The sequence below is a fragment of the Rana temporaria genome, chromosome 8, assembly GCF_905171775.1.
Source record: "Rana temporaria chromosome 8, aRanTem1.1, whole genome shotgun sequence".
Lineage (NCBI taxonomy): Eukaryota > Metazoa > Chordata > Amphibia > Anura > Ranidae > Rana > Rana temporaria.
In genome coordinates, this window is record NC_053496.1 from 126,663,414 (window position 1) to 126,683,323 (window position 19,910).

At 43.9% G+C, this 19,910-nt stretch overlaps 1 protein-coding gene across 2 annotated transcripts in view; it reads right to left on the reverse strand.

Annotated features, from left to right (window-relative positions):
* RASGEF1A (RasGEF domain family member 1A) overlaps positions 1-19,910 on the reverse strand; it is a 607,128-nt gene that overhangs the window by 69,024 nt on the left and 518,194 nt on the right. Inside the window, exon 1 of one of the 2 annotated variants that reach the window (XM_040320680.1) lies at positions 6,459-6,673. The exons of the other annotated variant lie outside the window; for it this stretch is intronic. Coding sequence (XP_040176614.1) covers positions 6,459-6,476 — 18 coding nt within the window. The 5' untranslated portion in view covers positions 6,477-6,673. Of the gene's footprint in view, positions 1-6,458; positions 6,674-19,910 lie in introns of those variants that run through there. 2 annotated transcript variants of the gene reach the window in all.

The following is a 19,910-nucleotide window of genomic DNA, read 5'->3' on the forward strand; positions in this document are numbered from 1 at the left end:
TATTATTATTATTTATTAGGTCTGTGCAAATTAAAGCGGTGGTTCCCCTAAAAATAAACTTTTCAAATTGCATTTCCCACATTAATCACAGTTAGAATCGGCTGGTTTTATAAAAAAAAAAAAACATCCGTAAGTACCATTTGCTATATACGTTCTCACCGCCACTTCCAGGTACGATGCTGGGGCTGGGCATTCCTAATTGATGGACAGGCATCCGACCGACGCATACATCGCGTCACGAGATGCCGAAAAAATCCGAACGTCGGTGCGGCTCTATACGGCGCATGCGCACCAACGTTCGGCTTCTTTCGGCATCTCATGACGCGATGTATGCGTCGGTCGGATGCCTGTCCATCAATTAGGAACGCCCAGCCCCAGCATCGTACCCGGAAGTGGCGGTGAGAATGTATATAGCAAACGGTACGTACAGACTGATGTTAACCTCTCCTCATCTGGATTCAGCAGTGGTATCGTTGTACACATTTTTATACCAGTATTATACTTAGCTACATGTTTTTATGACTGCTTTTGTTACCGTTTGGTATTACTCGCACCATTTTTACAGTTTATGTAGCTACATCGATTTTATCTCCAGTGCAATATTTATTTGGTTACCTACTTGAAGACTATAAAAGTTTTAATGCTACTCCCATCGAGCGCTGCCTTTGTTTTTTTGTATCCTGCTATCCATTTTTCCATTGGTTGGTAGCTGCACTGGGAATCAGCCTGCAAGGAGATCAGCTAAAAGTAGTTGGATCTGTATGTGCGTTATTAATCAAAATTAGTCGATTTATCTATTTTAAAAAAAATGATTAATCGAACAGAAACATTTTGATCAGTAACAGCCCTATTATTTATTATTACTAATACTTACTATTATTGTTGTCTGTATTATTATTTAATACTTAGTATTATTATTATTTTTATTATTTATTATTACTAATAATAATAATAACAACAATAATAGTAAGTATTATTAATTAATACTTAGTATTATTTTTGCTACTATTATTATTTATTATTATTATTTATTACTAATAGTTACTTTTATTGTTGTCGTTGTTGTTATTATTTAATACTTAGTATTAATATTGTTTCTATTGTTATTTATTTTTACTAAGATTGGACACCAACTCCAGGAATATTATTACTTGAAATCTATGTTCATTACTTATTGGTAGCGAAATTGTAATAATAATACTTGTATAATAAAATATGATTGATTCAAAATGGTGGGAAATCCAAAATGTTAGATATCTCCGAAACAGGAAAACCCTTGTAATTGTGATGGCCGTTCTGGGGGATTCCCCCTCACTTTGGAAAGTTGTCCCCTCACCTAATGGTAGATCTCTGAAAGAGGAAGAGAAGGGGAATCCCCCACACAACACAACTTCCCTTCCTATAGCAAGGACATGACAGAGACAAAAGATCACAGGTGTCACAGGGGGGGACTTATCTCAGAGGCAGACTGTATGGAGGGACATGTGTTTGTATGGAGGGACATGTATGTAGGGATGTGTGCTTGTATGAAGGGACATGTGCTTGTATGGAGGGACATGTGCTTGTATGGAGGGACATGTATGTAGGGACGTGTGCTTGTATGAAGGGACATGTATGGAGGGACATGTGCTTGTATGGAGGGACATGTGCTTGTATGGAGGGACATGTGCTTGTATGGAGGGACGTGTGTTTGTATAGAGGGACATGTATGGAGGGACGTGTGTTTGTATGGAGGGACATGTATGGAGGGACATGTGTTTGTATGGAGGGACATGTATGGAGGGACATGTATGTAGGGACGTGTGTTTTCCAGCTCTCTGCTATTGGTATTGTCTGCTAGAGAAGCATGCAGGGGAGGAACGGGGAAATTCCTGTCTAAGAACGGAAAAACAAAGCGCCACCTGCGCCTCGCATCATCAGCTCGGGGGAAGCACAGAGTCTGAAAACAATCCCTCCATAGGGACACATGGGAGACCCCCGAGACCTACAATACTCTGCATGGCTGATCAGGGACTTCCCACTACTACCAGCACACCTGTCATACGTCCAATCTACTACATCATCACATGTATGTATCACATCATCACATACCTACTACATCATCACATATATGTATCACATCATCACACATCTACTGCATCACACATGTATGTATCACATCATCACACATCTACTGCATCACACATGTATGTATCACATCATCACACATCTACTGCATCACACATGTATGTATCACATCATCACACATCTACTGCATCACACATGTATGTATCACATCATCACACATCTACTGCATCACACATGTATGTATCACATCATCACACATCTACTGCATCACACATGTATGTATCACATCATCACACATCTACTGCATCACACATGTATGTATCACATCATCACATAACTACTACATCACACATATATGTACTACATCATTACATATATGTATCACATCATCACACATGTCTACTACATCATCACATATATGTACTACATCATTACATAACTACTACATCACACATGTCTACTACATCATCACATAACTACTACTACATCATCACATATATGTACTACATCATCACATAACTACTACTACATCATCACATATATCATATATCATCACATCACACCTGTCATGTGTCCAATCTACTACATCACACATGTATGTATCACATCATCACATATATGTACTACATCATCACACATATGTACTACATCATCACACATATGTACTACATCATCACACATATGTACTACATCATCACATAACTACTACATCACACATGTCTACTACATCATCACACATATGTACTACATCATCACACATATGTACTACATCATCACATAACTACTACATCACACATGTCTACTACATCATCACACATATGTACTACATCAGACATCACATAACTACTACGGTACATCATCACACATGTCTACTACATCATCACATAACTACTACTACATCATCACACACGATATCAGTGTCCAGTCTACTACATGACACCCAAGACACCGCCATGTACAGGAGACACTGTGCAATGTGCTGGTTACACGAGGCTCTCATAGTACAGTAGTAGTAGTAGTAGAGTGGGTGACATACATATGATGTAATAAGACAGCAGACAGGCCATATGTCACCAGGAGGACACGGCACACCATAACCCACATTACATGACCATAGAGATCTCTGGATGGGGACATCACCCACCTACCTCCAGGGACACTTACAGGGACTGCTATCTCTACATGACATGGACTGTGTGGGTTCAGGGCAGTGAGGAGCAGATACAGGAGAGTATAGGAACAGGTCTGCAATACAAGGGACTCTTCCTAATCCTTGTCCCTGGAAATGAAGGACAACAGCCAGATCTGAGCTCTACTACACATGTCCACAGGAGTCCCACACACAGGAACACCTCGGGGGTGGAAAGGCAGAGCTTCTGGTGCAGGAACACATGAGAGTGACAGTGATCACAGCAGACAGAAGCACACATGACAGCAGAAGTGATGAGAATAGACAGGAGCACACGTGTCAGCAGCAGAAATCAGATTAAACAGAATCACGCATTACAGCAGACAGGTGCACACATGACAGCAGCAAAGATCAGATCCGACAGAATCACGCATTACAGCAGACAGGTGCCCATGACAGCAGCAAAGATCAGAATCACGCATTACAGCAGACAGGTGCCCATGACAGCAGCAAATATCAGATCCGACAGAATCACGCATTATAGCAGACAGGTGCCCATGACAGCAGCAAAGATCAGAATCACGCATTACAGCAGACAGGTGCACACATGACAGCAGCAAAGATCAGAATCACGCATTACAGCAGACAGGTGCCCACAGGGCCGTCTTTAATATGGTTTGGGCCCAGGGCAAACATTTTTTTTGGGCCCCCCTCCAGCTTATTTTGGGCCTGGCTGGTTCACATGTATGTTTTGGCGGTCCTTATTTGTGCAGGTACAGCAGCTCATTGATTTGAATGGGCTGCCATGCCTTCGTTTCCTGCAGAAAAAAGGTGCATTCAGCATTTTAAAAATACAGTTGCCTTGAAATCCATTCTGCTTTTGCACCATGCTACTTACCTGCAGTTCTTGCACCATGCTACTTACCTGCAGTTCTTGCACACACAAACGCACTGTGTTTTTAAAAGCGTGACCTAAACATCTAAAAATGCAGCAAGTTTGACAGTGCGGGAACTGCAGATAAGTCACAGCAGACAGCATAATGGACAGACAGTGCTGTATTTCAGTGCTTGATGGGCATAGGCGTGCCGTGTGCGCAGCCTATTACATGAGGCATGCGCTTTTCTTTGCAGGAAATGCAGGCATGGCGGCCCATTCAAATGAATGGGCTGCTGTGCCTGCGCAAATGTGGGCCGCCAAAACACATACATGTGAACCAGCCAGGCCCAAAAAAAGCCCATCAAGCAGTTAAATACAGACAGTAATGTCATGTGCTCTGAGGCTTTACTCAGCCTGGACTGCAGGTCTGGTCTGTGATTTAAAGAGTTCCTCTATTTTACACATGGCATGGCATGGGGTCCCATGGTGCTAAAGCAGAATGGACAGACAGTGCTGTGACCCCATGCCATGCCATGTGTAAAATAGAGGAACTTTTTAAAACACTGACCAGACCTGCAGTGAATCATCAAATATTATAAAGACTTTGGGCACACTCTACAGAAAACTTCTATTTACAATATAGATTAGCAAACTGTGACATAACTTGAGGAGCAGGACATGAAGAAGTCAGCCTCAGGAAGAGCAAACTGGGGATGTTATAAAATCATATTCTAATTCACTTTTATATGCAAGCAGCACCCAGTGGCAGGAAGGGAGAAGTGCGCGTCTAAAGGGAAGCCAGGGGTGCTGTACATTTTAAAACACTGGGAAGGGAAGCAGTACTGTCACTGGCTGCGTGTCGCTGATGATTTTCAGCCTGATTTGTGGGCAGCACAGGGGCTTAACGGGCGGCAGGGCCGCCATCAGGAATTATGGGGCCACTTACACAGCTTCAGGCATGGGCCCCCTGGAGCAGAGAACCGGGATGGGGGGTGCTGCCGCCTGAAATTGAGAAGCAGGGGGGGGGGGCTGCCGCAAATTTAGAAGCGGGGGGCCCTTTACAAAAAAAGAAATAAAGAAAGAAATAAAGAAAAATATATATAAAAAAGGGGTGTAGCCATCCGGGGCCCTGGGGACCTCTGGGCCCTTTTAATAAAAATAAAAAAGAAATAAAAAATATATTTTAAAAAGGGGGTTGCCATTGCCATCTGGGGCCCTGGGGACCTCTGGGCCCTTTAATATGTTTTTTTTAATAAAAATAAATTACAAAAAAAAGGGGGTTGCCATCCGGGACCTCTGGGCCCTTTAATAAAAAAAATATATATAAAGAAACATTTATAAAAAAAAAGGGGGGGTTGTCATCCAGGGCCCTGGGGACCTCTGGGCCCTTAAATAAAAAATAAATAAAAAAATATATAAACAAAAATAAAAAAATAAACATTTATAAAAAAGATAAAGGGTGTTTGCCACATGGGGACCTCTGAGCCCTTTAATAAAAAAAAATAAATAAATAAATAAATAAATAAATAAATATATATATATATATATATATATATATATATATATATATATATATATATAAAAAGAAATAAAATATATAAAAAAAAATGTTTTTTATAAAAAAAAGGGGGTTGCCATCCAGGGCCCCGGGGACCTCTGGGTCCTATAATAATAATAACAAACATTTATATATATATATATATATATATATATATATATATATATATATATATATATATATATATATATATATATATAAAAAGATTTTTTTTAATAAAAAAAGGGGGGTTGTCATCCGGGGCCCTGGGGAACAATGGGCCCCTGGGGACCCCCAGACCTCTAAAAAAAAATTGGCCCTTTAATAAAAAATAAAATAAAAATATATTAAAAAATTGTCCCTTTAATAAAAATATATAATTTTTTTTTTATTTAAAAATAAATAAAAAAAAGGGGGGTTGCCATCTGGGGCCCTGGGGTCCTCCGGGCCCCGGGGGGCCTCCGGACCCCTAAAAAAAAAAAAAAAAAAAAAAAAAAAAAAAAAAAATTTTTTTTTTTTTTTTTTTTTTTCAAAGGGGGATGCTTTGGGCCCCCAACAGTGACAGGGCCCAGGGCACCTGCCCCATTTGCCCTGCGGTAAAGACGGCCCTGGGTGCCCATGACAGCAGCAAAGATCAGATCCGACAGAATCACGCATTACAGCAGACAGGTGCACACATGACAGCAGCAAAGATCAGATCCCACAGAATCACGCATTACAGCAGACAGGTGCCCATGACAGCAGCAGCGATGACAGCAGGTCAGATATGTAGTGGTGGCCCCGCCCCCGGCTGTCACACTGGATTGCTGGGAGCCCAGAGCTCAGTCCTGGAAGAAGACATGGCTTACCCTCATTTTGGGCACCATACACACAGGCGCTCCGGATCCTATGCGAGTGAAGAATGGAGGTCTCTCTCCTCTCCCGGCGGGCACTCCTCAGTATCTAGGCTGTGTACATAAATCCAGAACGGAGTGTCCTCTCCCCGCACACGGCTCTCCTCTCCCCGCACACTGATGTGTGATGTACAGCTGAGCTCTCCTCCTTCTCATAGACTCACATAGGACGGCGCTGCTATCTTGTTTTGTAGCTCCGTCCCTCGGCGCTCTCCTCCGGCCCCGCCCACTCGCCTTTTATGGCAGCTCATCTATATGTACATACTGTATACCGTACAACAGGTTGTGTAGGCTCCGCCCCTCTGAGAGCTTACAGGGACCGTCACCTCACCTCAGGGGGGAGAACACCGACACCACACTCACCACAGAGGGGGAACTACAAGTCCCATGTGTGACTGTGATGTCATTCCCAGTGTATTCAAAGTAATATACATGAAGCCCCATATATGATATAATGAGGGAGAACTTCCCCGTGTATACAATGTAATATACATGAAGCCCCATATATTATATAATGAGGGAGAACTTCCCCGTGTATACAATGTAATATACATGAAGCCCCATATATTATATAATGAGGGAGAACTTCCCCGTGTATACAATGTAATATACATGAAGCCCCATATATTATATAATGATGGAGAACTTCCCCGTGTATACAATGTAATATACATGAAGCCCCATATATTATATAATGAGGGAGAACTTCCCTGTGTATACAATGGAACAATATACATGAAGCCCCATATATTATATAATGACTGAGGGAGAACTTCCCCGTGTATACAAAGTATTTAATATACATGAAGCCCCATATACTATATAATGAGGGAGAACTTCCCCGTGTATACAATGGAACAATATACATGAAGCCCCATATATTATATAATGAGGGACAACTTCCCCGTGTATACAATGGAACAATATACATGAAGCCCCATATTTTATATAATGAGGGAGAACTTCCCCATGTATACAATGTAATATACATGAAGCCCCATATATTATATAATGAGGGACAACTCCCTGTGTATACAATGTAATATACATGAAGCCCCATATATTATATAATGAGGGAGAACTTCCCTGTGTATACAATGTAATATACATGAAGCCCCATATATTATATAATGATGGAGAACTTCCCCGTGTATACAATGTAATATACATGAAGCCCCATATATTATATAATGAGGGAGAACTTCCCCGTGTATACAATGTAATATACATGAAGCCCCATATACTATATAATGAGGGAGAACTTCCCCGTGTATACAATGTAATATACATGAAGCCCCATATATTATATAATGAGGGAGAACTTCCCTGTGTATACAATGTAATATACATGAAGCCCCATATATTATATAATGAGGGAGAACTTCCCCGTGTATACAATGTAATATACATGAAGCCCCATATATTATATAATGATGGAGAACTTCCCCGTGTATACAATGTAATATACATGAAGCCCCATATATTATATAATGAGGGAGAACTTCCCCGTGTATACAATGTAATATACATGAAGCCCCATATATTATATAATGAGGGAGAACTTCCCCGTGTATATAAAGTAATATACATGAAGCCCCATATATTATATAATGAGGGAGAACTTCCCCGTGTATACAATGTAATATACATGAAGCCCCATATATTATATAATGAGGGAGAACTTCCCCGTGTATATAAAGTAATATACATGAAGCCCCATATATTATATAATGAGGGAGAACTTCCCCGTGTATACAATGTAATATACATGAAGCCCCATATACTATATAATGAGGGAGAACTTCCTGTGTATACAATGTAATATACATGAAGCACCATATATTATATAATGAGGGAGAACTTCCCCGTGTATATAAAGTAATATACATGAAGCCCCATATATTATATAATGAGGGAGAACTTCCCCGTGTATACAATGTAATATACATGAAGCCCCATATACTATATAATGAGGGAGATCTTCCCTGTCTATACAAAGTAATACTATACATGAAACCCCATATACAATCCTATGTAATGAGAGAGAACTTACCTCTGAATATGTAGTAATTGCACACAGGAAGCCCCATATATGATAAATAATAATACATTCACACACACAAACCCAAAACCCAAGCTACAGACATAAAGTCAGAGCTTTTTGTCTCTGAAAATAGGTGCAGGAACTCAACCACGACCCCGTTCAAATTTCACAGACAGTAGAAGGGTCTTAAAGGGGCATTAAATACCAGGATTGCATTACATACAGAATGCAGAGTTCAAGGGGTTACACACAGAGTGCAGAGCTGTCACTTGTAAACACAGAAACCAGACTTCTGTGTTTACAAGTGATTGTGGTGAACAGGCACCAAAGGGTCTGAGCCAGAGGTGGTGGAACTGAGTTCCCCCAGAAAAAAAGCCCTGCATAAAGTGAACCCATCCCCTCATAATCATATAGTATATGTGTAAGTCCTACACTGATGATGAGAACTCCGAATTGCATGTGAAACAAACAATCATACAATAAAACAATCAGACATGTATAGCAATATAAATCATGGGACTATGGGGCTGATTTACTATTCTCTATGCGCTGCGCTGGTTCATGCCTTAATTAGTGCGCCGGGTGAAGCCTTAATTATGAGTCCATTAACCACTTACCCCCCGGACCATATTGCTGCCCAAAGACCAGAGTACTTTTTGTGATTCTGGACTGCGTCGCTTTAACTGACAATTGCGCGTGGTCGTGCGACGTGGCTCCCAAACAAAATTGGCGTCCTTTTTTTCCCACAAATAGAGCTTTCTTTTGGTGGTATTTGATCACCTCTGCGGTTTTTATTTTTTGCGCTATAAACAAAAATAGAGCGACAATTTTGAAAAAAAAAATATTTTTTACTTTTTGCTGTAATAAATATCCCCCAAAAATATATAAAAAAAAATATTTTTTCCTCAGTTTAGGCCGATACGTATTCTTCTACCTATTTTTCGTGAAAAAAATCGCAATAAGCGTTTATTGATTGGTTTGCGCAAAAGTTATAGCGTTTACAAAATAGGGGGTATTTTTATGTAATTTTTCGTAATATATTTTTTTTACTAGTAATGGCGGCGATCAGCGATTTTTTTTCAGTACTGCGACATTATGGCGGACACTTCGGACACTTTTGACACATTTTTGGGGCCATTGGCATTTTTATAGCGATCAGTGCTATAAAAATGCATTAGATTACTATAAAAATGCCACTGGCAGGGAAGGGGTTAACACTAGGGGGCGGGGAAGGGGTTAAGTATGTTCCCTCTGTGTGTTCTTACTGTGGGGGGGGGGGGGGTGGACTCACTAGGGGAAACACTGATCCTCGGTTCATACATTGTATGAACAGAAGATCAGCATTTCCCCCGCTGACAGGACCGGGAGCTGTGTGTTTACACACACAGCTCCCGTTCCCTGCTCTGTACCGAGCGATCGCATGTGCCCGGCGGCGATCGCGCCCGCCGGGCACACGCACGGGAGTCGGGGGCGAGCGGCGGCTAAAAGAGAGGACGTATAGCTACGGGCTCTCGCCTAGGAGAGCCGACCTGCCGCCGTATAATGACGGTGGCTGGTCGGCTAGTAGTTAACGCAACAATTCAGTGCAAAACGTGTGAAAATAAAAGTCCAAAGCACTTGAACAATTGAGTGAGAGCGTGCCAGAACCCGTCACCAAGCTGTTTTGGGGTGCCCTCTGCCCTTTTCTTTTGGTCCTCAGCACAAAGGTCACATACACGGGTTCCTTTACTCCCAGCAACAGGACGGACCATGAAGCCAGCAAAGACCCCTGCCAATGGGGTTTGTCCCTGCAGCATGTACCCCTTTACTTCCAGGAGGCAGATCAATGGACCAAGCAACTCAGCAATGGTCAGGTCACCTGAGGCCAGGTGACAGATGCACACCGTTGGGAGTCAGGAGTGCACCGCTAAGGTAGAGGACTGACTGCAGCGGATAAAACGCTGGGAGGTTCAGGAGGGCAGGTCCACTAGAGCGCCAGCACAGATCCCACTGGGAGCTAGAGCATGAGATCCTCCAGGGCGCGGAGTCTGATGCCGCGTACACACGATCATTTTTCGGCATGAAAAAAACGTTGTTTTTAAAAAATGTCATTTAAAATGATTGTGTGTGGGCTTCACATCATTTTTCGGTTTTTGAAAAACAACAAAAAAAAAAAAATTGAACATGCTGCATTTCTTAACAACGTTTTAAACAATGTCGCTTTTCGGGTTGTAAAAAATGATCGTGTGTGGGCGGGCTAAAACGACGTTAAAAACCTGCACATACTCAGAAGCAAGTTATGTGACGGGAGCGCTCGTTCTGGTAAAACTACCGTTCATAATGGAGTAAGCACATTCATCACGCTGTAACAGACAGAAAAGCGCGAATCGTCTTTTACTAACACGGAATCAGCTAAAGCAGCCCCAAGGGTGGCGTCATCCGCATGGAACTTCCCCTTTATAGTGCCGTCGTACGTGTTGTACATCACCGTGCTTTGCTAGAGCATTTTTTAAAAACTATGGTGTGTGGGCAACGTCGTTTTAATGATGAAGTTGGAAAAACGTTTTTTTTTTTCATGCCGAAAAATGATCGTGTGTACGCGGCATCAGAGCCAGCAGGTGTTCACCAGAGTCTCTAGTGGTAAGGATGGTCTGCGCTGAAACTGGCTCCGGGTCGCGGCCCCCAGGGTCTCCCAGCTCACACTCACGGTAGACTACAGAGAGGTAGAGTGAAAGCAGCAGACTGCGAAACAAAGGATAGTCAGGAGATAGCCAATGGTCAGGGCAATAAGCAGGTAAGGATAGTCAGGAGATAGCCAATGGTCAGGGCAATAAGCAGGTAAGGATAGTCAGGAGATAGCCAATGGTCAGGGCAATAAGCAGGTAAGGATAGTTAGGAGATAGCCAACAGTCAGGGCAACAAGCAGGTAAGGATAGTCGAGAACAAGCCAAGATTGGTAACTGGAATCAGAAGTAGAAGACACAGCAAGTCGCACACGAAAGCTAAACACACAATATTGATCAGCAGGGCTGGCTTGCAGTGCACAGGTTAATATAGAGTTCTCTGATAGGGGCTGGGGTGGAGCCAAGCTTTGAGGAGAGATTACTTAAAGGGGTTGTAAAGGATTTTCCTAAATAGCTTCCTTTACCTTAGTGCAATCCTCCTTCACTTACACCTCATCCCTCAATTTTGTTTTTAAATGTCCTTATTTCTTCTGAGAAATCCTCACTTCCTGTTCTTCTGTCTGTAACTACACACAATAATGCAAGGCTTTCTCCCTGGTGTGGAGAAAGCCTCTTGAGGGGGGAGGGGGCAAGCAGGATAGTCAGGACACCCCATAACACACAGCTCCTTTCTCTATCTGCAAAGTAGAGAGTGTCCTGACCTTCCTGCTCGCACCCTCCCCCCCCCCTCAAGAAGCTTTCTCCACACCAGGGAGACAGCCTCGCATTACTGTGTGTAGTTACAGACAGAAGAACAGGAAGTGAGGATTTCTCAGAAGAAATAAGGACATTTAAAAGCAAAATGGAAGGATGAGGTAAGTGAAGGTTTACAACCCCTTTAAGCAACCAGGTGAGAGTGGCTGGCCTCTAAATGTGAATACATGGAGGTGAGGTAAGCTGACAAACAAATAATACTGCATATCCATGTAAGCAATCAGGCTTAAGGAAGACAAATTTTTAATGATAAAAGATAAAGATTCTGCATTCAATTATAACACAGCAGATATCACTCCACATAATACAGGACACAAATCTGAGTGGCACTGTCTGCATATGAACTGCCAGCCAGTAGTCACAAAACGTATCCACTCCCCAGACACCAGACTTACTCCAGAAATGAAGGACTCCACCCAACGTGTTTCGTCATTACAGACATTGCCATTGACACCCATATATCACAGACATAATATAGTGTGGCAGAATAATGTGATTCACAAAGGCTGACTGCACAGAGCTCCAAATATTTTGTCTATTCACCTTTTGATCTGTGTATAATGGTGAATGAACGGAAAGAAATGGTACAATATATATATATATTATATATATATATATATATATATATATATATATATATATATATATATATATATATATATATTATATACAAAGCATATAAGCAAGACAACTTTTAAATCATTTTACTAACAATTATATTTAAACTTTTTTATTTTTGTTTTGGATAGGGTGGAGAGGGATTAGAACCCCTGTCTGTTTTATTGCTGTCTGTCCACCTGTTAGGGAGATTCACCCTCTCTATTTCCCCTGTTTACCATAATCATTAAAAGTGAAAGTAAAACAAATCCTGTAGTTAGCAGGGATTCCCTCTCACTTCCTGTTTTGGCTATGGGACAGGAAGTGAAGGTAAATCTCCCCAATGGGACACTTGGGGTTATAACCCTCCCTTACTCTATCCAACATGAAACAAGTTCTGCCTTTAGTTCTACTTTAGTTCCAATACATAACATCAGATAGGTATGTATGCTGAAGATAATGAGAAGATGGCACTGACTGTTGGAAAAAAGTAACCCCCATCCCCCCTGCCTCCTTGATGAGTTACTAATGATTTTTACTCTCACACATTTGTGTAAATATTTCATCTCACTTGTCCTTCAGAGATAGAGCAAACATTTTTAGTTAGAAATGTAAAATCTGCTCAGTCTATTCTCACGATACAGTAGCTCCTATTTTTTCATTTTTCTCCTGCCCTATGCAATACTACCCAAGACATTAGGGTCCATCTACCCAAGACATTAGGGTCCATCTACCCAAGACATTAGGGTCCATCTACCCAAGACATTAGATTCCATCTACCCAAGACATTAGGGTCCATCGACCCAAGACATTAGGGTCCATCTACCCAAGACATTAGGGTCTATCTACCCAAGACATTGGATTCCATCTACCCAGGATATTAGGGTCCATCTACCCAAGACATTAGGGTTCATCTACCCAAGACATTAGGGTCCACCTACCCCCAAAAAATAGGGTCCATCTACCCAAGACATTAGGGTCCACCTACCCAAGACATTAGGGTCCATCTACCCAAGACATTAGATTCCATCTACCCAATTCTTTAGATTCCATCTACCCAAGACATTAGGGTCCATCTACTCAAGACATTAGGGTCCACCTACCCAAGACATTAGGGTCCACCTACCCAAGACATTAGGGTCCACCTACCCAAGACATTAGGGTTCATCTACCCAAGACATTAGGGTCTACCTACCCAAGACATTAGGGTCCATCTACCTAAGATATTAGGGTCCACCTACCCAAGACATTAGGATCCATCTACCCAAGACATTAGATTCCATCTACGAAATTCTTTAGATTCCATCTACTCAAGACATTAGGGTCCACCTACCCAAGACATTAGGGTCCATCTACCCAAGACATTAGATTCCATCTACCCAAGACATTAGATTCCATCTACCCAAGACATTAGGGTCCATCTACCCAAGACATTAGGGTCCATCTACCCAAGACATTAGGGTCCATCTACCCAAGACATTAGGGTCCATCTACCCAAGACATTAGGGTCTATCTACCGAAGACATTGGATTCCATCTACCCAGGATATTAGGGTCCATCTACCCAAGACATTAGGGTTCATCTACCCAAGACATTAGGGTCCACCTACCCCCAAAAAATAGGGTCCATCTACCCAAGACATTAGGGTCCACCTACCCAAGACATTAGGGTCCATCTACCCAAGACATTAGATTCCATCTACCCAAGACATTAGATTCCATCTACCCAAGACATTAGATTCCATCTACCCAATTCTTTAGATTCCATCTACCCAAGACATTAGGGTCCATCTACTCAAGACATTAGGGTCCACCTACCCAAGACATTAGGGTCCACCTACCCAAGACATTAGGGTTCATCTACCCAAGACATTAGGGTCCACCTACCCAAGACATTAGGGTCCATCTACCTAAGATATTAGGGTCCACCTACCCAAGACATTAGGATCCATCTACCCAAGACATTAGATTCCATCTACCAAATTCTTTAGATTCCATCTACCCAAGAAATTAGGGTCCATCTACTCAAGACATTAGGGTCCACCTACCCCAAAGACATTAGGGTTCATCTACCCAAGACATTAGGGTCCACCTACCCAAGACATTAGGGTCCATCTACCTAAGATATTAGGGTCCACCTACCCAAGACATTGGATCCATCTACCCAAGACATTCGATTCCATCTACCAAATTCTTTAGATTCCATCTACCCAAGACATTAGGGTCCATCTACTCAAGACATTAGGGTGCACCTACCCCAAAAGGCCTATTTTGACCTAGAACCAGATAAGGCCCAGGACTATGAGGTCCTAAAGACAGAGATACTCGCACGCTTGGGTGTCACCATGGCCGTCCGGGCCCAGCACGTGCATCAGTGGTCCTACTCCAGCAACAAGCCACCCCGGTCACAAATGTTTGACCTGGTCCACCTCACCAGGAAGTGATTGCAGCCAGAGACTCTGACCAGCCCTCAGATTGTGGAGCGTGTGGTAATGGACCGGTACCTGCGTGCGCTTCCTGCCGCCCTGAGGAAGTGGGTCGGACAGGGGGACCCCAGCACTGCAGCCCAAATGGTGGACCTAGTGGAGAGGCACAGTGCTACCGAGGACTTGGTAAACCCACCTACGCCCCACTTCGCTGTGTCTAGGGGTGCAAGATCTCCCAACGGTTCGGGTAAGACTGTTCCGGGGTTCAAGAGCTTGGGGAAAGTGGATAAAACTGTTGTTACAGCAGATGAGACTGTAGGTCCTAGACCTGGAGACTGGCCAAAGAAGCCAGGAAGGTCTTTGGGACCGTTAAGAGGACTGGGGGTAGGGCAAATACGGTGTTTTCCTTGCCATGCATTAGGTCATATTGCTGCAGACTGCCGTCTAAATGATGAACCTATGCAATGTGATTATGCTCATAGGAAAAGACGCATCTCTCTGTTTGCACAGGTCGCATGTGTTGCGGTAGGTCAGAGTCACCTTGAAAAACAGATGTGCGTTATTTTAGTGGATGGCAAGCCTCTCACAGCCCTACTAGACTCTGGTAGTGTGGTGACCCTAGTCAGGAGTGCTTGTGTAGACCCCGCAAAACTACACCCCAGTAGTATTGGGGTAATTTGCATCCATGGGGACACTCGGGACTACCAGACAGCGGTGGTTGAGGTTGATACCCCCTGGGGCAGTGTAACACATTCAGTGGGGGTGGTACCCTCACTGCTCCATGAAGCTTTAGTGGGGAGAGATTTTCCCCCTTTTTGGAAGTTATGGGAGAGCCAAGGGAGGCTAGTAGATAGAGCTCCCCCTGCTGGGGAAACACGGGAACTCACACCAGACCGTTTTGCCAAAGGGAAAGGAATGTTGTTGGTGGGATCGAGGAAGCCGGAGATCCTCTTGCCTTCCCTGCCATGGCCGGGGAACCGGAGGGCTGGGAAGCTAGCACCCAGCCTGAGGGTAACGAACAGGAAGTCCCATCTGACCCTGACATGGAGAGTAGCCAAAATGTGGTACCAGACCTGGAAGTCAGGAGAGAGGATTTCTGTACCGAGCAGCTGCGAGAGCCCACACTCATGAGAGCCAGGGAAAATGTTAAGAAGTTGGATGGGGAACCGGTGGATCCTAATTGGGTGGTGTCCTTCCCCTACATCGCAATTAAAAACAATTTGTTATATCGAGTGATAAAACATGGAGAGGAAGAGGTAGAACAGCTACTGGTTCCCAAACCCTTTCGCAGGATAGTGCTAGACCTGGCTCATGGTCATATAATGGGGGGACATCTGGGGGTCGAAATAAAACAGGGAGAGAATCGCTCAAAGATTTTTCTGGCCCAGTTTGCATGCAGAGGTCAAGGAGTACTGCAAATCGTGCCCCGAGTGCCAATTGTTAGCCCCGTCGTCCCATTTTCGCAGCCCCCTTGTTCCTCTACCAATAATCGAGGTCCCCTTTGAGAGGATTTGCATCGACCTGGTGGGGCCGGTCGTGAAATCGGCCCGAAATCACCAGCATATTCTGGTGATCCTGGACTATGCGACTCGCTATCCTGAGGCCATACCCTTGCGTAACGCCTCCGCTAAGGTGATTGCCAAGGAATTGGTCCAGGTATTTAGTCGAGTGGGGATCCCAAAGGAGGTCTTGACCGATCAGGGCACACATTTTATGTCGAGGGTTACCAAGGAGTTGTGTAGATTGTACAAAATCTCCCATCTCCGCACTTCTGTCTACCACCCCCAAACAGATGGTTTGGTCGAAAGATTTAATAAAACATTGAAGAGTATGCTGAAAAAGGTAGTCGACAAAGATGGGAGAAACTGGGATTTTTTGCTACCATATCTCATGTTTGCCATACGAGAGGTCCCGCAGGCATCCACAGGCTACTCCCCCTTTGAGTTCTTGTATGGTAGGCATCCCAGGGGCCTGCTAGATGTAGCCAAAGAAACGTAGGAAGTAGAGGTTAGCCCATATAGGAGCGTCAAAGAGCACGTCTTGATGCAGGATCAAATCACAGCTGTCCTGCCCCTGGGAACATATGGAGCGAGCCCAGGAGGCCCAGAGGAGGGTCTATAACCGGGGTGCCAAGGTCCGTTCTTTCAGCCCGGGGGACAGAGTGTTGCTACTGGTTCCCACGGTAGAAAGAAAGTTTCTAGCAAAGTGGCAGGTTCCCTTCGAGGTTGTCGAAAGGGTGGGGGAGGTAACCTACAAAGTCTACCAGCCAGGGAAAAGGAAACCACACCAAATTTACCATGTAAATCTCTTAAAGCCCTGGAAGGACCGAGAGACCTTACTGGCTACGTCCCTGCCTCCAACAGACTGGATACCCGTGACACCTGACGTCCCCCTCACGGATTCCCTGTCCGTAGCACAACAAACTGACGTTAGGGCATTCCTGCAGAAAAAATCGAGACTTTTTCTCCCCCCTTCCCGGACTCACCAACACGTTCCAACATGACATAGTGACGGAACCAAGGGTTCGGGTAAATGTAAAACCGTATAGAATTCCAGAGGCACGGCGAAAGGTGGTTGCGGAGGAAATAAAAAATATGTTGGAGTTGGATGTGATCGAAGAGTCCCACAGTGAGTGGTCAAGTCCCATAGTGCTGGTCCCAAAACCTGATGGCAGTATCAGGTTTTGTAATGACTTTAGAAAACTTAACTGTGTGTCCAAGTTTGACGCCTACCCGATGCCCCCGGGTCGACAAACTTGTGGACAGGTTGGGACAGGCTCGCTACATAACCCTAGACCTAACGAAAGGTTTTTGGCAGATACCCCTTACTGAATCGACCAGGGAGAAGACTGCCTTTTCCACCCCTGAGGGTTTGTTTCAGTATAAGCAGATGCCGTTTGGTCTGCACGGAGCCCCTGCATCATTCCAGCGAATGATGGATGAAATTTTGAGACCACATCGCTCGTATGCAGCAGCGTACTTAGACAATGTTGTCATCCATAGCCCAGACTGGGAAACGCACTTGCTCCGTGTACAAGCGGTGGTAGATTCCCTTAGGGAAACAGGTCTCACGGCCAACCCCAAAAAATGTGCCATAGGCCTGGAGGAGGCCAAATACCTTGGGTACATTATTGGCCGGGAGTGGTCAAGCCGCAGACCAATAAGGTTGAGGCAATTCAAAAATGGCCCCAACCAGTTAATAAAAAACAAGTGAGGGCCTTCCTGGGCATTACAGGCGGTTTATACCCAATTTTGCCACCCTTGCCTCCCCCTTGACTGACCTGACGAAGGGTAGGGGTCGGTCATGGTCAAGTGGAATCCCAAAGCTGAGGAGGCATTTCAGAATTTAAAACAGGCTCTTTGTATGTTACCCGTACTAGTAGCCCCGGACTTTAGCCAGGAGTTTGTTGTACAGACGGACGCCTCTGAGGTGGGCCTAGGGGCTGTACTGTCACAGAACACGGACGGGGAGGAGCACCCAGTGGTATATCTGAGACGGGAGCTGAACAAGCACGAGAAAAATTATGCCATCGTAGAAAAGGAGTGTCTCGCCATTAAGTGGGCCTTAGACTCCCTGAGGTATTACCTACTGGGGAGGTCATTTAAGCTGATCACAGACCATGCTCCCCTGAAGTGGATGTGTGACAATAGGGAGAAAAATGCTCGTGTGACAAGGTGGTTCCTGGCTTTACAGCCCTTTAAGTTTACGGTGGAGCACAGGCCGGGAAAGCTCCAAAATAATGCAGATGCCCTCTCCCGTGTGCACTGTATGGTTGGGTCAAGTGCTCAGCCACAGGGGCTTGAGCAGAGGGGGAGGATATGTGACGGTATGCAAGGTGCGATACATGACAATAGGTACATTTCACCTCGCATTCGTTCCATTATGAGGGAGTGAACCGGAATCCGGTCCGGGTTTCACAGCCTCTGGGGATGGCTAGGGTTCCGGTCCGGAAGTTTGGGTCCACTGGAGTCCACAGTCAGGTGGACTTTAAAAGACCAGGAAGAGAGCACAACGGGTTGCTGGGGTTTTTTGGAGACTCAGGAGGGAACCTGAGTGTGAGGGGCTCTATGGAAAGTAACTGCAAGAAAAGGTTTGCTTTATTGTTATTTTGTGGCTGATGGGGACCAGCCCCTGCCCTGTATAGAGAGGCGACCCTGTTTGTTTAGTTTAGCGCCGGACGGCGAGGATTTAATTGACTGTTTTGTTTATTTTTACCTGCAAACCATTTAAAAAAAAAATCTAGGCATCCGCCAGACTTAAAAGAAAGTGCCTGCTTGCGGACTGTGATTCAGAGAAAGGTGATCCCCACGAGCTAATCCCTCACAATATATATAAAATGTTTTGGGGTTCTGTGTAATTTTCTAGTAAAAAAATGATGATTTTTACATGCAGGAGAGAAATGGTAGGCAAGAGGTTAATGATGGCTACTGGCAATGAAACAAGCCAAGTGTGTTAATCTCATGTGCAAAAAGATAACGTATGGAAATTAGATTTGCCATTTTTTTTTTGTTAAGATAAAAATCAAATTGCATGGTGGATACATTATTCATGTGAACTGATCTGAACGCACAGATGACGCCTTTCTAGTGGGTTTACGGGTAAAATAAAATGTTATTAATAATGGTTGGCATTTTGGTTTCCCATTGTACAGTATGATGTGATCCTAGTACAGGGACTTCCTGAGCGGAATGCGATCCTCGGACAGCCCAGGTGTTATTTTACACCGCAGGGAGCTGCTAATTCACTATAGCGGCGATGTCACTAATCTGCAATTATAGATGATGACAACACACGTCATCAATTATTCCAGTGTAAGTCACAGAAATCATAATAGCACAGCATCAGTGTTACATGTGTAAAAGCAATCATTTGTAACATGCTTTATCCCTGGGAGCTGCTATTTGCTTCGTCGTATGGAGAAAGCT